The sequence below is a fragment of the Oryctolagus cuniculus genome, chromosome 5, assembly GCF_051225735.1.
Source record: "Oryctolagus cuniculus isolate XC-2025 breed Fujian yellow rabbit chromosome 5, ASM5122573v1, whole genome shotgun sequence".
In the NCBI taxonomy this organism is placed as follows: Eukaryota; Metazoa; Chordata; class Mammalia; order Lagomorpha; family Leporidae; genus Oryctolagus; species Oryctolagus cuniculus.
The window spans coordinates 90,084,782-90,105,698 of record NC_142871.1 but is presented as its reverse complement, the minus strand read 5'-3'; the positions used below and the strand labels follow the sequence as shown (position 1 = coordinate 90,105,698).

Below are 20,917 nucleotides of genomic sequence, written 5' to 3'. Positions count from 1 at the left end.
AAAATCCTCTAAAATGTGACCCAATCTATTTCTTACCTGCATACATCCATGTGGCTTAGCCTTGCTGAACTATATGCACACAAAATATGCAGCTCATTCTATTGTCTCCATGCTTGGGAACATATTGCCCCCTTTGCATAGTATATCCATCTGCTACTTTGTTAATTTAACTTCATACTTCAAGATCCAGTTTAGACATCACTTTCCCCTAGGAGGCCTTCCCTGACCTCAGCCTAGTTGGGAGGGCTCTTTTGTGCTCCCAGGGCAAGAAAGTCTTCTAATTGGAATATTCACATTAATACACCATCATTTCCTGAAGCCTCTATACAGACTATATCTATTTCAGTGGTCCCTGCTTATGGCACATCAAAATATTTAATACACATTAAATGAATTAGATAATGAATAGCGATATCAAGGAAGGATTAGAACTGGAAATATTTGCTAAAATACTTTCCACTAACCTGTAGCAGGTGGACTCTGAATAATATCTGAAAGGTTATAACCTCCAGAACTATCTGAACGCTTACGTGGCTTCTTTTTAGCTTTTGTTTTTGCCTTCTTGAACATAGTTTCCCTAGGAAAAAAACAAACATAAAGTGACTTATTTGGAAAATGAATTAAGTTAGAAATGAAATGGTAGAACTTTGGAAATCGACAGAACATAGCATTTTGGTCAAATAGAAACCAAATAAGGATATGTACACTCTAGTCACACTTATGTATGTGGCCCTAAAACAAATTAAATTCACTGGACCTCAGTTAGACATTATTACTTATTCTAACAAAAGTCATGAACAAGAAGGTACAGAGGAAAATATATCAAAAAGTAAAGTCTAATCTTGCTGGAACAAAGAAGGAGCAATCACTTGGTTGAATGGAGTTGTGGACAAGATCAAGAGCTAATGCTCAGGGCCTGCGCTGTGGCACAGCAGGTTAAAGCCCCAGCCTGTGACGTTAGCATCCCATATGGACACTGGTTCAAATCCCGGCTGCTCCACTTCTGATTCAGCTCTCTGCTATGCCTGGGAAAGCAGGAGAGGATGGCCCAACTCCTTGGGCCCCGGCACCTGTGTCAGACACCTGAAAGAAGCTCCTGGCTCCTGGCTTCAGATGAGCTCAGCTCTGGCTGTTGCAGTCATTTGGGGAATGAACCAGCAGAATGGAAGACCTCTCCCTCTCCCTCTCTCTCTGTAACTCTGTCTTTCAAATAAATAAAATAATAAATAATATTAAAAAAAACCCTAATTTTCCATTGTGAAAAAAAAAAAAGCTAATGCTCCTTCAATCCAAGCACTGACCCTAGCCTTAATAAACCCAATATCCCTAATTCTCAAGCAGTTCCGGAACTGTTTTATCTTTGCTCTTCTAAGTCAATAGCACTGGGCAATCACTTTCCCAATGTCCAAAGCTGTTATCATTTCTTGACTGCTGTTTGCGCCTTTCTTGTTCTCTCTGCTCTAATGTAATATGCCTCCCTAAATTTCTTTAAAATAATCTCTACAAATCTGGGGGAGGCAACAATGCAAATACACTTATTTAACCCAACATGTTTAACCTGAAGACTACATTCTTTTTATATTTACATTTTAAATTTGATAGATTGCAAAATATTAACTATATACTTAATATGTATTATACCAAACTTAATGAATAGAACACTTCTGTCAAAATTTCATTTTTTCTTTCACTATCAAAACAAAGGCGTCAAGTATCCAAATTAAAGTGAGGCAAAGAGAAAGAAGGAATGAAAGCAGGAAAACAAAAAACAAACAAAACAGAGCTTACGAATAATTTTGTTCCACATTTATTTCTTCTTTCAAAAAAATATCTCCATCTTCTACTTCCAAACAGCTAATATCTGGGCCATCTTGATATGGTGTAATGATTCTTCTATCCATTGCTGGAATCTATAGAATTAAAGATGTCATTTTTAAAGAATAAAATTTGTAAACATTTTTAAATAGATAAAATATACCATTTGTTTTAGTATGTGGTTATATGAAGTAGAAAAAGTCTAGAATGCATAATGAATTCAATCAAATGTTTAAATCATTACGTTTTTTTCTACAAAACAGTAAAAAAAAAACTTAAAATTGTCACTTTGTTTTTATACTGTCCTAATGTAGTAAATAATGAAAGACTTTCTCAGTAAATGTCAGTAAACAAATTTAAATAGATATTAATTTTATCATTAAATACCTTCAACATGTATTATCATGTTTATGAGACCTAAACGAAATCCTAAGTCCTCACATAGCAGGTTAAGCCATCACCTGCAGTGCTGGCATCCCATATGGGCACTCATTAGAATCCCAGCTGCTCCACTTCCAACCCAGTTCCCTGCTAATGCGCCTGGGAAAGCAGCAGAAAATGGTCCAAGTCCTTGGGTCCCTGCACTGATGTGGGAGAGCAGGAAGAAGCTCTTGGCTCCTGGCTTCAGTTCTGGCCATTGCAACCATTTGGGAAGTGAACCAGTGGACAGAAGATCTCTCTCCTCTCTCCTCTCTCTCTCTCTCTGCCCCTGCCTCTTTGTAACTATGCCTTTCAAATAAAGAAATAATTTTTTAAAAAAATTCTATATATATATTTAGAATTTATTAGGAAACTATTCCATTCAGAAGTCATATCTAAATATGTTGCTTTAGATGGTAATATTATGTCCACTGTAAAAACCAAAAACGTACCATTTTTCGGTAGAACGCAGAAAGATCCTTTAAGACATCCTCACTTAAAACATCAAGAGACCTAAAAAAATAAGATATAACATTCTCTTTTTATGTTTCAAGTAAATAGCAAACATATCAGAAAAATATCTTGAATAAAACTCGGCAACTCATAAATAAGAGTACAAAGGATCTTTTCCATCATAATGAAATAAAAGGTACAAATTTTCCAACCTTCATTTTCCAGAAATTACCATCTTTAACTACAGAAGCAGTACTATACTCACAGAACAATGGCACAAATATCCAGATACTTGATTCTACATAAAATTATCATTGCTACAAATTACATGTATATCACTGAACACATTACTTCTCTAGGCCTTAGCAGCTTAATGTGTACAATAAGACTTAAGACTAGAGCAGCTGAACTCAGGATAGACTTTAAGGATCTCTCAAGTTTCCAAAGAGATACTTCAAGATTTCAGTGAAAACTCAAATCGAAGTATACATCCTAATACATATATCTTAAACTATTTCTACAATTAATTCAAAACAACTTACACATTCAAATGTGTACCATACCAGTTTTAAACACTGGGAGACAATTAATACATTAACTTGTGATGCTAAGTAAATTTTAGTGCAGGCATCTTTTCCTAACATCTCTACACATGTTATTTATACCTCTAGCAAACACATAACTGATTAAAAGTGGTTAAGTTTGTGAAACATTTGCTTTAATTCAAGTTATACATATCTATTCATGCAAAACGGTACAAGTAAAAACACTACAATGGCAGCTGCTACCCTTAAATGACTCAATTGACAAACTAACCAAAATATAATGACTAGCTAAACAACAGTATTGTGATGCATCATTTTCCAATATCTTATTGTAGAGTTGATGTGTTTTTTAATATTTGATTGATTCTTATCTGAATAAGTGAATGAGTTTAACTTGGCAATGCAGAGTAATAAAACTGGTATGAACAGAACTACTAAAGCAATCTCAACAATGAAATTTAGTTTAGCAGATTCTGACACTAAGATATCTCAGGCACTTTAAAATGACATTGTATAATTCTCATAGTACTGATTTACATTTAAAAGCATTTTTTCATAAAATAATGAAGTCTTAAACTGCAAAAGCATTTTCTCTAAATGAACCCTGACAACCATTAAGTTGTTAGTAATTTATCTCCAAAATACAATAAGACTATTTTATGTGCTTTGAAATTAGTTTAATTCAAGATCAACCTAAATTTGAAAGTGAGCCATTGAAAAACTATTACTATATAGATGAAGATTTTCTTAGTTCTTTGACAAACAAAAAGAAGTTTTCTATCTACAAGAAATTAGTAGAATCTACTTTACAAAGTTTTAATAAAGGGTATTAGTAGAATCTACTTTACAAAGTTTTCATAAAAATAAACTGCATTAATCTTTATACCATTTTTAGAACATTAACACATAGTAAACCACAAAGCACTATTATTACTACTATTAAAACACAGTACAGAAATAAACTGGATAATCAAAACTTAAATTACAAATTCACACCAAGAACTCTAATCCCAAATTCCTTTGTTCACCAAACTAGTCTCATTTTTCTCACCATTATTTTATAATGATTGAAGTAATATCTTGACCTTATATTAAAAAATAAATGTATACTTCTACATGTGGAGATCCAGTTTTTCCAGCATCATTTGTTAAAGAGACTGCCTCTGCTCCACAGATTGATTTTAGCTCCTTTATCAAATATAAGTTGGCTGTAGATGCATGGGTTGATTTCTGGAGTTTCTATTCTATTCCATTGGTCTATAAGTCTGTTTTTGTGCCAGTACCAGGCTGTTTTGATTGTTAACTGCCCTGTAGTATGTCTTGAAATCAGGTATTGTGATGCCTCCAGCTTTATTTTTGTTATATAAGATTGCTTTAGCTATTTAGGGTCTCTTGTGTTTCCATATGAATTTTGGCATTGTTTTCTCTAGATGTGCAAAGAATGTCATTAGATACTGACCTTACATCCTACACAAAAATCCACTCAAAATGGATCAAGAACCTAAATCTAAACCCAATGCTATCAAATTATTAGAGAACATGGAGGAAACTCAACAAGGCATTGGCATAGGCAGTGACTTCTTGGCAAAGACCCCTAGACACAGGCAATGCCAAAATTGACAAATGGGGGATTACATCAAGCTGAGAAGCTTCTGCACCACAAAAGAAACACTCAGCAAAATGAAGAGGCAGCTGTCAGAATGGGATAATATATTTGCAAACTGTGCAACTGATAAAGGGTTAACATTCAGAATATATAAAGAGCTCAAGAAATTCAACAACAACAAAATAAACAACCCAATAAAAAAAAATGGGCAAAAGACTTAAACAGGCATTTCTCAAGAGAGGAAATTCAATTGGCCAACAGACACTTGCAAAAAATGCTCAGGTTCACAGCCTTCAAGGAAATGCAAATCAAAACCACAAGGAGGTTCCACCTCACTCCAGTTAGAATGGCTAGCATACTGAAATCAACAAACAACAAATGAGAGGATGTGGGGAAAAAGGTACTCTTCTCCACTGCTGGTAGGAATGTGAACTGGTACAACTACCGTGGAAGACAGTATGGAGATAACTCAGAAAACTGAATATAGATCTACCATACGATCTAGTCATCCAACTCCTGGGAACTTACCCAAACCAAAAAAGAACAGTACATGAAAGAGACATCTGGGGGCTGGAGCTGCGGCACAGCGGGTTAACACCCTGGCCTGAAGCACTGGCATCCCATGTGGGTGCTGGTTCAAGACCCGGCTGCTCCACTTCCAACCCAGCTCTCTGCTTATGGCCTGGGAAAGCAATAGAGGATGGCCCAAGTCCTTGGGGTCCCTGCACCTTCTTGAGAGACCTGGAAGAAGCTCTTGGCTCATGGCTTCAGATCGGCTCAGCTCTGGCCACTGCAGTCAATTGGGGAGTGAACCAGTGGATGGAAAACCTCTCTCTCTGCCTCTCCTCTCTCTGTGTAACTCTGACTTTCAAATAAATAAATAAATCGTAAAAAAAAAAAAAAGAGAGACAGAAAGAGATACCTGTACTCCCATGTTCACTGCAGCACAATTCACAATAACTAAGATATGGAATCAACCAGATGTTCATCAACTACTGACTGGATAAAAAATTATGGTATATATACTATGAAGTACTACTAAGCTGTAAAAAAAAAAAAAATCCCGTCTTTTGCAAGAAGATTGTCGCAACTGGAAGCCATTATACTTAGTGAAATAAGCTAGTCCCAAAAAGACAAATATCATATTTTCCCGGATCTGACAGAACTAATAGCATACCTGAAATGTAATGTATTTGAGTGAAATAGTCAGTTGGAGAATCAATGATTGTTTATAGCCCCTGTGTCTTCCACTGAGGAATAAACTTTAGTTTTATTTTGTTTTGTTTTCTTTCTCTTTATACTATTTGCTTAACCCCTCCACTTAGAGTAGGGCTAACTATAAGATCACTAAGTAAACTGATAATAGATCATTGTAAAAATTAAGAATGGAAATCCAAAAGGGGTGGGATTGGAATGTGGACAGAAGGGAGGGGAAGCCCACTTTGTTCCTAAATCTGTATATATGAAATAGATGAAACTTATATACCTTAAATAAAAAAGAAAATAATTAAATGTATACTTTTTTCGTTAAAAAAAGCACTGCTACATTGAAAAGTGTCTAGGATCCCTCAAATCCTAAACATCTATAACTCATAAATCTTATTATCAAATTCTTTCCATCTAGGTAAACCTTATAATTCACTTTTAAATTACTAACATATCTGCTACTAAACATTTTTGCAAAAGTCATGTAATACAGGCATACTACCTACCTTGCTTCAAGTAAAGCTGCCATATTCAATCCTATAAACTGTAAACAAGATAGCTTCAATTGTTCAGCATTATACATTGCTGCAAATTCCAGTAGCATAGCAGCATTTTTAAGGGTAACTATAAAGGAAAAAAAAAGATTTGCAAAATTAGATGAAGACACAGTAGTAGAGTAAATGAATATAGTTATTTCTAAAATTGCAAGATTAAACATTTGGAACAAGAAAAATTAAGTATTTTCTTGACAAAACTAATTTACTGGGATATAGAATTCATTTTCCATCCCAACTCAACAAATTAAGTTCAAAAGAGTGTTTAAACAAAGTAAGCTTACATATACAGAAATTTTAGGCACAACAAAAAGTGTATTAATATCACCTAAAATCACACATATAAAACTGATAATCTTCTACCAAACAATTTTTGAATATTTTTACTTCAATTCATGAATAACTTGCCTTTTCACTTATATAGCACATAGCAAAACTAAAAACAATGTTTCTTAAAACTAAAAGAAACTGGTAAAACTGGTTAAATAACCTATCAGAATTTATTTGGACACACACATGCACAAATAAATACACTTGGAAAATTAAGTACATTTAACTCATAGCATATAATTCATGATAATACAGAAACTGATATACTGTGCAAGAGTCTGAATTTAGTTGCAATCCCAGTAACTTTATATATGAAACGTTCTGCTCAGAATATCTTGTACACAGAGCATGTAACTATAGTTTCCCAAACCCCTTTACTTTTGTTCTTACTTTCTACTGTGAGTTCCAGCCAATAGAGGAACATGAATCTTTTCTACTCTTGGCTTATTCCATTTCTTTTTTCTTTCTCTCCTGTAACTTTGTCAAAAGCTGCAACTATAGTCAATAATGGTCTGTCTCACTTCTAACATAAAATTTCACATAATGATGAAGGCATCTCACATTTTGCAGAAATAAAATTGGATCATACAAAATCTTCCATTGGGCAAGGATCTACACACTGTCCAATAATTAAAGAATAGATTTTTGTGGAATCATTTAATTGCTAGCTTCTAGAAAGATTTAGGAGTTCATAAATACAGAAAATTGTGCAGCAAAGATCCAAAATACCCAAAGTACGTCAGCAATGCCAATTGAACAAGTGAAAAATATCACCATGCATTGTATATTAGATGCTGTGTCCTTTAATATATTTTTGAATATTTTTTCTTTCCTTACCTAAAAGGAAATCAGGGCTATTATTTCTCTTTGGCTAACTAAGAAGAAGATATCCTTAATGCTCAAGAGTGTGTAAGTAAGATGCCAGAGCTAAAAAAAAATCCTAGCAAATACAAATTAGAAAATTTTGATAGGCACTCCCTTGACACTTCCTGAGTTAGCAATGAAGTAGAACAAATATAAAATTAGAAAATGAAAAAACTCTTGTCAGATTAAGGAAAATGAAAAAAACTCATGTCAGCTTAAGGAAATTTAACCTTTATTCTAGAGTAGGCAATTAAAAAATATCTAAACTAGAAAAAGGCATAACTACTTCCTATAGAAAGTAGAAACATCATTTAAAAATTACTGTGATACCACACAGACAGAATGGCAAACAGTGGTCAGAACTAATACAGTCAAAATGAGAATCCAAAGGTAAGGGAAATTTGACCAACAAAGTTAAAATGAATCAGTTTCAACACCCAAAAAATATTGGGTATAAGCAGCATGTAACAAAAAATAACTTTGGATTTCAAAGTTAAATGTTCAGGAAAAGAGTCATGCAATTAAGTGAAATAATGAACAGAGAAAAGTCTGAGAAAAAAATGTGGTTTGCTGAGATATTAATGAAAGAATTACATAAAAACTGAAGCAAACCATAAGAAATGGATAGCTGGAAAGTTACATGAAAGATCATGGCAAAGGTAAAAAAAACTCACAAATTCTTGCACTTAAAAATACCATAAATTTGACACCATTCAAATAATTCAAGATTTCATGACATTTCAGTATAAATTAACATTATATGTCAAGTCTAAGATACACGCATTTTCACATATTTACAAGATAAAGTATATCCTTACAAACGATGGCATGTCACAATTTAAAAGTTTTGACACTTTATGTGATACAAAAAAATAATGGTGTAGTTTACCATAATGACATCATAAAGTCCATAAAGCACATTAATCCTGAATCAACCTGAAAAAACACTAACACTCTAATTTAAAAATACTCATGGGGCCAGCATTCTGGCATAGTGGGTAAAGCTGCCACCTACAGTGCCAGCATCCCATATGGGTGCTGGTTCGAGTCCCGGCTGCTCCACTTCCAATCCAGCTCTCTGCTATGGCCTGGGAAAGCAGTGATAGATGGTTCAAATACTTGGGCCCTTGCACCTGCGTGGGAGACCCAGAAGAAGCTCCTGGCTCCTGGCTTTGGATCTGCGCAGTTCTGGACGTTTCAGCCAATTACAGTGAACCAGCAGATGGAAGACCTCTCTCTCTTTCTCTCTCTCTCTCTCTCTGCCTCTCCTCTGTATAACTCTTTCAAATTAATTAATTAATTAATTTAAAAAACTCACGTTTCTCAGTTAATGCCACTTCACAAATTTCTTTCAATCGAGTTATGAGAAGCTGATCAGCTACCACAAGAACACGACAAATAAAATCCACATTTTGAGATTCTAAAAAAAAAGATAAAAAAATAATAGCATCAAGGCATTACTTTGTAAAATTATACCCAGGAAGAAAGTTTAAAGTAATAAACACATTAGAAACACAGAATTATGATGACTTTTTAAATGTTGGAATAGTAACTATGATAAACAGTAAATATGTCAAAATATTTCTCTTTTACATAAAAATCTGAAAAAAAAAAAAATGCTTTGGCTCACACTGAAACCACCAAATGCCCAACATAAGGTGACCATTTCAGTCTTGAAGGCTTCTTTCTAGAATGCCTGATTTGTTTATAATCTATTTTGAAATGTTTCTCAAATAAGGAAAGGGGAAGTCAAATTTCAGTATCTACACAAATATACATATTTCTGAAACTAGTAATTACAGGGAACAGTCAAATCTCAGTATCTATACACACACACACACACACACAGACACACAATACGTAGATTCACAGGTAAGCTCTCAGGCTTTCTTATTTAAAACAAAATACATTATTTATAAATACTTTAAAAAAATTTTTTAGAAGTTCCTGAAGTTAAAATTCAACTTCCTGGCTCTCAGAGTTACTAATGGTCTCAAAGGAAGCCCCTTAGCTGCTGCTAAAATAACAACAAAAATAGAAATGAAAACAAACCAAAAACAAAATGACAACATGGAAGACAGGTAGGGAAGAGTTTAAGAAAAAAGAAAACAAAAAGAGATTCCAAGATGGATGAATATGCTAGGGATAAATAATAAAAGTAAAAAGGAAGTACATATATAGGAATACATTCTCAGGGGAGAATAAACAGAAAACCACAGTGGAAATTCTACGGAAGGAGGAGGAACGCCACGGACCTGTGTGGAAGGTGCAGACATGTAACATGAACACAGACCACCATACAACTCCAGCAGCCGAGAGCCGGAGAAAGCACCAGCTTTGGAGACTGAGTTGAGATCATACTGCAGCACCCGTGCCACTGGTGATATAGCTGAAGGGAGAGTGCGGTATGAGTCTGACCGAAAGTCCCAAGGCAAAGGAAAAGAGGGTACCTGTGGACCCAGTTAAAAAAGGGGGGGCACGTTTCTCTCACTCCATCCTCCCCAAAACAGCCCACAGCAACTGACTGAGAGGACAGGTGCCATTTTGCATATACGCAGCAGCCACGGAAGCCCTTATGCATGTGCACAGCAACTGGCTGAGACAAGATGCCATCTTCTCCGTACTGACAGCAGCAGCTCTGCTGCAAGTGGTGAGGAGAAGGCAACATTTGGCCAACGGATCTTGTATGCGTGTGATCCAGAGACTAGCAGAGAGAAATCTGTGTTCCTCATTGACTTTGGGTCTGGCTGTAAGGACTGACAGGAGGCTGGGCACCCTCGTAAGATTGTGAGGGAACTCAAGGCTCCCAACATACCACAGGCTCACAAGCCACCTAGGCAGAGCACCCACAGGCAGCTAGCTCTGAGACAGTCTGTCTCTCTGTGGACTGGACAGGCTGGCAGGGCAGAGCAGATCCTCTGCTCCCTGTGACTGTGGAAGCCTTCTGTGCTGAGACTGTGGTGACTCTGTGGCTTCATGAGAGGGCACAGGGTGGAGCTGGGTCTCTGGACAATCTCTGTGAGAGGCTCCAAATGCTTGGAGCTCCCTGGTTGCCTACAGTGGGTCACTGCAGTAGGATCATGCTCACAGTGCAGACTCTGCAGATCCTTTGTGTGGTACATATAGCAGCATGTATGAGTACTGCACTCACTGGGGGCTATCACGTGGGATCTGATCACATTGGAGGAGAGAAGGCGAGGGTGTGATCACAACAACAGAGTTCACCATACCCCCACCCCTTCTGTTAACAAGAGGAGAGCTCCCACGTCCAACTTGGGTGTCAACAAGGATGCTCGCCCCACTCTACAGAGCACTGACCACAGCTCCTTGGCCAAACGCACCATATACCTCTGACTATTCCCTGAAAGCGCACACATTCCACTAAGCCACAGAGGCATAGTTCAAAGATAAAAGCCATCAGAGGAAAAAACAAACAAGTATCTCTACAAATGCCTAAAAATAAATGCAGAAATTCAAGAAACAAGAATAAGGAAAATAACATGACCACGCAAAAGAAACACAACAATATTCCAATATTAGAACATGAAGATGAAGACATTGATAAAATGCCTAAAAAGAATTCAAAAGACTAATCATAGGATTATTTAGAAACAATGAGAAGCAAATCCACGAATTAAAGAAATAAATACATGACATGAATAAAATTCTTCCTATGATTAAGATTTTAAAGAGAAATCAAAATGAAATATTAGAAATGAAGACTGAAATAGATCAAATAAATAATACAGTGGAAAACCTTAACAACAGCCTTGATGAGGCAGAAGAAAGAATATCTGAGTTAGAAGACAAATTGAAAATTTTACAGTCAGACTAAAAAAAAAAGTATTAGAAAAGTTAGAAAAATTAAAAACAGTGTTGAAGATTTCTGGGATACTATTAAATGACCCAAAATACAGGTCTTAGGAGTTCCTGAAGGTGTGGAAAGACAAAAGGAACTAGAAGGCCTTTGTGGTAAAATAATTAAAGAAAAATTCCCTAATTTGGAGAAAGAATGGGACATTCAAGTATAAGTAGCACAAAGAACCCCTAATAGACATGAGCAGAAAGATCTACAATATGACACACTGCAGTCAAACTTTCCAAGTAGAACATAAAGAAAAGATTCTAAAATGAGCACAAGAGTAACGCCAGATTACTTTTAGAGGATCTCCATTTAGATTCATAGCTGACTTTTTAGCAGAAACTCTACAGGCTAGGAGAAAATAGCAAGACATGGCTCAAGTCTTAAGAGAAAAAAAACTGTCAACCCCAAAATACCATACCCTGAAAAGCTCTCATTTATGAAAGAAGGTGAAAAAAATATCTTCCATAACAAACATAAATTGAAAGAATTTGTTACCACTCATCCAGCCTTACAAAAGATACTTAGGGATTTGCTACACATGAAAACACAGAAAGATAGTCATCATCATGAAAGAATATGAAGGCAGAAAATATCCCAGTAAAAGTACAAAGGAAACCCATACTAGTCAATAGGAATATTTATGGAAAAATGGCAGGGCCAAGTTGTTACTTATCAATAGTAAATCTGAATGTCAATGGCCTAAACTCTCCACTTGAAAGATACAGATTGGCTGAAAGGATTAAAAAACAAGACCCATCTATTCACTATATATGAAACACAACTCACCAACAAAGATACCAGCAGACTGAAAGTGAAAGGACGGAAAAAGATATTCCATGCTAACAGAAAGCAAAAGAGGACAGGTTTAGCCATCCTAAAATCAGCCAAATAGACTTTAACACAAAAACTGTTAAAAGAGATAAAGAATGGCACTATGTAATGATTAAGAGATCAATTCAGATCTCTTCAGGTGTCTGGCTGGTGAGGACTCTGCTGTGGAACTCCCAAGGCCCGGGCTGAGTCTTTGCCAGGAGGTACTGCTTAAGTGATCTGTGCCAACGTCATCCGAGCGAAGCTCCTGGAGTACCTGCCCCAGGAGGTGCCCTACAATGTGCAGCAGGTGCAGGCAGAGGGAAGGGATCTGTGGGCCTCTGTGCCAGGCATACACCCAGAGCAGTACAGCTTGGTACCAGAGAGGCAAGGGGATGGGCTGATTGTCATGATGTCTCCCTGTGCAGAAGACAGTGGTGTGGGAGGAAGGACCAAGTGGGGAACTGGTGATTCTACAGAAACTTCTGGTGCCTAAAGAGTCTCATGTGGCAGCCGGCGCCGTGGCTCAATAGGCTAATCCTCCACCTTGCGGCGCCGGCACACCGGGTTCTAGTCCCGGTTGGGGCGCCGGATTCTGTCCCGGTTGCCCCTCTTCCAGGCCAGCTCTCTGCTATGGCCAGGGAGTGCAGTGGAGGATGGCCCAGGTGCTTGGGCCCTGCACCCCATGGGAGACCAGGAAAAGCACCTGGCTCCTGGCTCCTGCCAGGATCAGCGCGGTGCGCCGGCTGCAGCGGCGGCCATTGGAGGGTGAACCAACGGCAAAGGAAGACCTTTCTCTCTCTGTCTCTCTCTCTCACTGTCCACTCTGCCTGTCAAAAAAAAAAAAAAAAAAAGAGTCTCATGTGGTAAGTGCAGCCAGGCTTAGGGGAAGGACCAAGACTGTGTTAGGGAGGGGGTTCCTCCCCACCCTCAACATGGAACCCTGCCAACATGACTGTGTCCCTCTCTTTGACCTGCCTGCAGAGGATCCTGATTGGTCAGAAGGGCCAGGTAATCTCCCAGATTGCACAGGAGGTGGGCCGTGACCTCATGAACATCTTCCTCTGTGACGTTCAGATATGCCTGTCTGTGAAGCTCCTCACATGAGGAGCTCCCTGCTGCCTCTCCCAGGGCATCCCAGCTCAAGCTGCTAACAGAGGTCATTGACCAGCACTGTCCCTGCCTCAGGGCCCACAAAAACTGATGAGGGGTATGGGCACTGCACAGCCCCTGCCCAGCCATGTCTCCTGGAGGAAGGAACCTGCCTTAGCTCACATCCCAAGTCGCTCCTCTGCCTGGGGCCACAGCTACTTTGGTCTGAGAAGTTGGCCCCTTCATGGGAGCGTGCCACCCTGCCCATAGTTTCTCCCAGATCGCTCTTCCCCACTCCGTATTTCCACCAGGAAGCCATGGAAGGTGAAACAGCACCTCCCACCTGCTCCCCAAGTCCCTCCTACCCCTTCCACTCCCCAGTCTCAGATGCTAATTAAAATAAAATAAGAAAAAAAAAAAAAGAGATCAATTCAACAAGATGTGACTGTGAAAAATGTTTATGCGGCCGGCGCCATGGCTCAACAGGCTAATCCTCAGCCTTGTGGTACCGGCACACCGGGTTCTAATCCCAATCAGGGCGCCGGATTCTGTCCCAGTTGCCCCTCTTCCAGGCCAGCTCTCTGCTATGGATGGCCCAAGTGCTTGGGCCCTGCACCCACATGGGAGACCAGGAGAAGCACCTGGCTCCTGCCATCGGATCAGCGCGGGGTGCCAGCCGCAGCGCACCGGCCGCGGCGGCCATTGGAGGGTGAACCAACGGCAAAGGAAGACCTTTCTCTCTGTCTCTCTCTCTCACACTATCCACTCTGCCTGTCAAAAAAAAAAAAAAAAGTTTATGCACCCAATTACAGGGCACCTGGCTATTTAAAAGAAATGTTAATGGACCTAAAGGGAGACACAGACTCCAATACAATAGTAATGGGGGACTTCAACATCTAACTTCATCAGTGGACAGATCAACTAGATAGAAAATCAACAAAGAAACAACAGAGTTAATTGACACCATGGACCAAATGGACCTAACTGATATATACAGAACTTTTCGTCCCACACCTGAAGAACACACATTCCTCTCATCAGTGCATGGAACTTTCTCTAGGATAAACCACATGTTGGCTACAAATCAAGTCTCAGACATTCAAAAAAATTAGAGATCATACCATGTATCTCCTCCGATCACAATGAAATAAAGCTGGAAATCAACAATTCAAAAATCTCTAGATCATAGGCAAACACATAAGACTGAATAACATGCTTCTAAATGAACAATGGGTCATACAAGAAATCAAAAGAGAAATCAAAGATTTCTAGAAGCAAATGAGGATGACAATGCATCAAATCAAAACTTAGAGGATACACAAAAGCAGTGTTAAGAGGAAAGTTTATAGCTATCAGTGTCTACATGATGAAATTGTAAAGTACAAAATAAATGAGCTATCAATACATCTCAAGGCCCTAGAAAAACAACAAACCAAACCCAAAATTAGTAGGAGGAAGGAAATAACTAAAATTAGAGAATAAATAAACAAAATTAAAGCAAAAATAATTAGTGAAATGAAGAGCTGGTTTTTTGAAAAATAAATAAACAAAATTGATAAAGAACCAATTCAATAAAATCAGAGATGAAAAAGAAAAGAAATGTAACAGATATCACAGAAATAAGAGGAATCATGAGGAATTACTACAAAGAGCTGAATGCCCACAAACTGGAAAACCTAGAAGAAATAGAGAGATTCCTGGACACATACAATCTACCAAAATTAAGCCATGAAGACACTTAAACTCTAAACAGAACAATAAACAAGATGTAGACTGAATCAGTAATAAAGACCCTCCCAACAAAGAAAAGCCCAGGACCTGATGGTTTCACTGCTTAATTCTATCAGACATTTAAAGAAGAACTAATTCCAATTCTTCTCAAGCTATCCAAAACAACTGAAAAGAAAAAAATCCTCTCAAACTACTTCTATAAAGTCAGAACCACCTTAATTCCTAAACCAGAAAAAGATACAACAGAGAAAGAGAACTACAACCAATATCTCTGAGGAATATGGATGCAAAATCCTCAACAAAATACTAGCTAATCGAATCTAACCGAACATCAGAAAGATCATTTACCTGAACCAAGTAGAATTTATCCCTGTATGCAAGGATGGTTCAACATTTGCAAATCAATCAATGTGGTACATTACATTAACAAATTGAAGAACAAAAATCATATTATTATCTCAACTGAAGCAGAGAAAGCATCTGATAAAATACAACATCCTTGCATGATGAAAACCTTAAGTAAATAGAGTGTAGAAGGAACATACCTCAAGACAATCAAAGCTATTTATGACAAACCCACAGCCTGCAACTTATTGAATGCAAAAAAGCTGGAAGCATTCCCATTAAGAACTGGAACCAGTCAAGGATGCCCACTCTCACCACTGCTATTCAATATAGTCCTGGAAGTTCTAGCCAGAGCCATTAGGCAAGAAAAAGAAATCAAAGGTATACAAATTGGAAAGGAGGAAATCAAACTATCCTTATTTACAGATGGCACGATTCAATATATAGGGGATCCAAAAGACTCCACTGAGAGGCTATTGAAACTCATAAAAAAGTCTGGTAAACTGGCAGGATATAAAATTAACATAAAAAATCAAGAGCCTTTGTATACACAGGCAATGCCATGTTTGAGAAATAACGTCTAAGATCAATCCCATGCACTATAGCTACGAAAAAAATTAAATACCTTGGAATAAACTTAACCAAGGATGTCAAAGGTCTCTACAATGAAAATTATAAAATATTGAAGAAACATAAGACACAAAAAAATGGAAAAATCTTTCATGTTCATGGATTTGAAGAATCAATATCACCAAAATGTCCATACTATTCAAAGCAGTTTACACATTCAATGTGATATAATTAAAATACCAACAACATTCTTCTAAGATCTAGAAAAAATGATGCTAAAATTCATATTGTATTACAGAGAGCTCAAATAGCTAAAGCAATCTTATACAACAAAAACAAAGCCAGAGGTATCACAATACTACAGTGCAATTATAATCAAAAAAGCCTGGTAATGACACAAAAACAGACATGTAGACCAATGGAACAGAATAGAAACTTCACAAATAAATCCACACATCTACAAACAATTTATCTTTGACAAAGGAGCTGAAATCAATCCCTGGAGTAAGGACAGTCTCTTCAACAAATAGCACTGGGAAAACTGGATCTCCACATGCGAAGTAGGAAATAAAACTCCTATCTTACAAAGTATACAAAGATCAATTCAAAATGGATCAAAGACTTAAATCTTTGACCCAATAGCATCAAATTTCTATAGAACTTTGAGGAAACTCTGCAGGAATTGGCATAGACAAAGACTTCTTGAAAGAGACCCCAGAAGCAGTGCCAGCACTATGGCACAGCAGGTTAAGCCATCATCCGCAATGGTGGCATCCCACATGGGCACCAGTTTGAGTCCAGCTGCTCCACTTCTGACCCAGCTCCCGGCTATTGTGCCTGAGAAAGCAGTGGAAGATGGCCTAAGGCTTTGGATGCCTACATTCAAGTGGGAGTCCTAGAGGAAGCTCCTGGCTCCTGGCTTTGGATCAGCCCAGCTTCAGCAATTGCATCAATTTGAGGAGCGAACCAGGGGATGAAAGATCTCTCACCATCCCTCTTTCTCTCTCTCTCTCTCTCTCTCTCACTCTCTGTAATTCTGCCTTTCAAATAAATAAATAAATCTTAAAAAATTAAAAACAGCAATTATTTGCAAACTCTTCAAAAAATAGAAGATGAAGCTGGCGCCGCGGCTCAATAGGCTAATCTTCCACCTAGCGGCGCCGGCACACAGGTTCCAGTCCCGGTCGGGGTGCCGGATTCTTTCCCGGTTGCCCCTCTTCCAGGCCAGCTATCTGCTGTGGCCAGGGAAGGCAGTGGAGGATGGCCCAAGTGCTTGGGTCCTGCACCCCATGGTAGACCAGAAGTACCTGGCTCTTGCCTTCAGATCAGCGTGGTGCGCTGGCCGCAGCGCGCCAGCCATGGTGGCCATTGGAGAGTGAACCAACGGCAAAAAGGAAGACCTTTCTCTCTGTCTCTCTCTCTCACTATCCACTCTGCCTGTCAAAAAAAAAAAAAGAAGAAGATGAGTAACACTTTCCTACTCATTCAATAAAGCCAGTATTATCCTGCTAATAAACCAGACAAAGACATAAAGGAAAGCTAAGACAATATCCCTTATATTTAGAGATGCAAAAATCCTCAACAATATGCTAACAAAGTGAGTTCAGTCACATGAAAAGGAATTACATATAACCAAGTGAAATAGTCCTGGAATTAAAGGATGAGTCAACATAGGAAAATCAGCAAATGTAATATACAAAAATAGAATGAGACAAAAAAAGTCATGATCATCACAAAATATACAGAAAAGTATTTAACAATATCCCATCCTTCTTCATGATAAAAACATTCAAAATTAGGAATAAAAAGGCTCTTCTTCAACCTGATACACAATAGTGTATGTATCTATCTTTTACAGGATTATGCTGATTTATGCTTGTTTACTTATGTTTGTTTTCTCCACTAGATTGTAGGTTTCCTGAAAATAAAGTCTTCATTTTTTTGTCCCCAACATACAGCAGAGGTTTAAAAAACCAAAGGTTAAACGAATATCACAGAACAGGCCGGCGCCACGGCTCACTAGGCTAATCCTCTGCCTGCGGCGCCGGCACTCCAGGTTCTAGTCCCAGTTGGGGTGCCAGTTCGGTCCCAGTTGCTGCTCTTCCAGTCCAGCTCTTTGCTGTGGCCTGGGGAGGCAGTGGAGGATGGCCCAAGTGCTTGGGCCCTACACCCACATGGGAGACCAGGAGGAAGCACCTGGCTCCTGGCTTCGGATCGGCGCAGCGCCGGCCCGTAGCAGCCATTTGGGGGTGAACCAACGGAAGGAAGATCTTTCTCTCTGTCTCTCTCTCTCACTGTCTAACTCCGCATGTAAAAGAAAAAATGAATACCACAGAACAGCCAATAGCACACACCAATGACTAAAGAAAGACACCTACTAACTGAAACATGGTATCTTGCTTGACAAAGTTTACAAATGCACTCTTTATAAATTTTGGTTCAATTCTTAGTCTATCTCTTTTGCTTCTGATAGGTTATCACAAGGCAGGGAAATAAAGGTAAGAAAGAACTTGTGAAGAATATTTTCTAAAACTTCTTTTTTGATCATTCATGTCAACTGAAAAAGTAGTAGGAAATGGAACTGCTGAATCAGCTATTAAATATAATTCTTAAAGGGTTTGTTTTCATGAGTGATGAAAATTTCTTTCTCTGCTCCCTCACTGTCAGCAATCATTTATTCTAACTTAAGCCTCTGTTGACAGCTTACGCAGAGTAGAAACTAAGATTCATATTAATTTTATCCTTCTCTCATTATACATGATACAGCTAAAATGTCCTGTTATTAATACCTTTAACCACCACTGCTTCATCAGTATAGAGGTAGTCCAAAATAACTTTCAGTATGTCAGAATGTATTGGCATTTCCAGAGCTGCACAACTGGAGGCCTAAGTAAGATAAAAAAAGTAAATAATTAAATAAAATATTATCATATTCTAATTTAGGTTATTGGTATGAAAAATATCAAATAAGAAATCACATTAAATATAGAAGAACTTAAAATTTGTTTTAAAAAGCTAAAATGAAATATATATACATATATATATATATACACACTTTCAAAACACAACATGAAAGACAAAGAAAAATTCAGAAAGCAAGAAACACACTGGAATTCCCAGAACATTTCTAAATAATGAGAAAATTTTGCAGCTTTTTAGCAACAATTTTAAATTCTAAATAATGCTATTTCCAGCAGCCTTTACCATAAAGTTCAATACAAATGAAAAAGTAAACTAAAATATTAAGTTCTAATTTCAAAAGTACAAAGTGTAGTCACCAGTCTAAGTGTTTTCTATTAACATCTTACCTCCTACACCCTGACACCATCCTAGGCTCTAGCCCTCACCGCCATTGCTAGAAGCCAGGCGGCCAAGGGGCCCAGCCACTGGTGTAAAGCTCCGCCCCCAACCTAATGGGATTCGCTGCTCCTACTTCCCTGCCTGCCCTCTGGCAAAGTTTTAAAAGGACCTATTCCTGAACACGTGGCTCTCTGTCACTCCTCTTCTCTCTCTCAGCTGTCTGCTCCTCTCCTCTCTCTCACTTCTCTCTCCCTCCGTCTCCTAGATCTCTCGGTCTATCTCTCTCTGTCTCTCTCTTACGCTCTCCTTCTGCCTCTTTTTCCTTCCTCGCCCCTTCCCTCCGGCCTGCTGGGTTTTCTCCAATAAACCCTTTCCCTTAACAAAAAAAAATCTTACCTCAATCCATGAGCTACTCAGCATGCTATGAAAATATTCTGAAAGAAAAAGATGAAGTATAGTAAGAATAGTAAAACAATAATAAAGCAAATAAATCAACTAACAAATTGGGTACCTACCAAGTCTAGCACAAAGAACACACTTATGACAAGGAAATTCCTTTCCATCCACTGATTTCATGGTCACATCACACAGAAATGAACTGCAAGAAAAAATTTTAACTGAAGCAAGAGCAATTTCTTCAGATATTTAGCAAATAAGTACATTTGTTATAGTATCTGGCTTAACTAGATTTTCTTAGTTTCTCTATTTTCTTAAAGTTGTACCTACAAAAAGAGTATTTTATCCACTTCCACCTCAGGGAAGATAATAACCGTCTTACAACCAAAATAGTATCTGAAAAGTCAACTGAATAAAGAAAAATACTCAAAAAAGTCCCATCTTCTAATTATCCTTTTTTATCCCAGGTAAGATGCTACTAATATAACAGTAAGTAGCATCATACTTGAAGCACTTTAGTTCACTTATTTATACAATTATTCTGTGTCAAGCATAGTATAGGTGCTTCCACAATTTCTCTCTCCCCGTAACTATTACCTAAAAAGTACAAATGCCTATACACGAAACTATTAATAACAAAGATATTTAAAACAGCGTGTTTATTATTAAAGATTTACACTTGTTCTGTGGCATAGCGGGTAAAGCCACTGCCTGCAGTGCCGACATCCCATATGGGCACCAGTTCAAGTCCCGGCTGCTCCACTTCCCATCCAGCTTTCTGCTATGGCCTGGGAAAGCAGCAGCAGATGGCCCAAGTCCTTGGGACTTCCTCCACATAGGAGACCTGGAGGAAGCTCCTGGCTCCTGGATTCAGATCAGTGCAGCTCTGGCCATTGAGGCCAATTGGGGAATGAACCAGAGGATGGAAGACCTCTCTCTCTGCCTCTGCTTCTCCATAACTCTGCCTTTCAAATAAATAAATAAATCTTTAAAGAAAGAAAAAGATTTACACTAA

General features: G+C 38.1%; 1 protein-coding gene across 2 annotated transcripts in view; it reads right to left on the bottom strand.

Annotated features, from left to right (window-relative positions):
- Positions 1-20,917, bottom strand: part of IBTK (inhibitor of Bruton tyrosine kinase) — a 94,149-nt gene that overhangs the window by 37,488 nt on the left and 35,744 nt on the right. For both annotated transcript variants that reach the window (XM_002714548.6, XM_008263147.5), the window contains exons 14-21: positions 20,022-20,104; positions 19,903-19,940; positions 18,996-19,092; positions 9,112-9,213; positions 6,552-6,669; positions 2,688-2,748; positions 1,789-1,910; positions 465-577 (exon numbers count right to left, since the gene is read on the bottom strand). In XM_002714548.6, the coding sequence (XP_002714594.1) occupies positions 465-577; positions 1,789-1,910; positions 2,688-2,748; positions 6,552-6,669; positions 9,112-9,213; positions 18,996-19,092; positions 19,903-19,940; positions 20,022-20,104 (734 nt within the window). The remainder of the gene's footprint in view (positions 1-464; positions 578-1,788; positions 1,911-2,687; positions 2,749-6,551; positions 6,670-9,111; positions 9,214-18,995; positions 19,093-19,902; positions 19,941-20,021; positions 20,105-20,917) is intronic.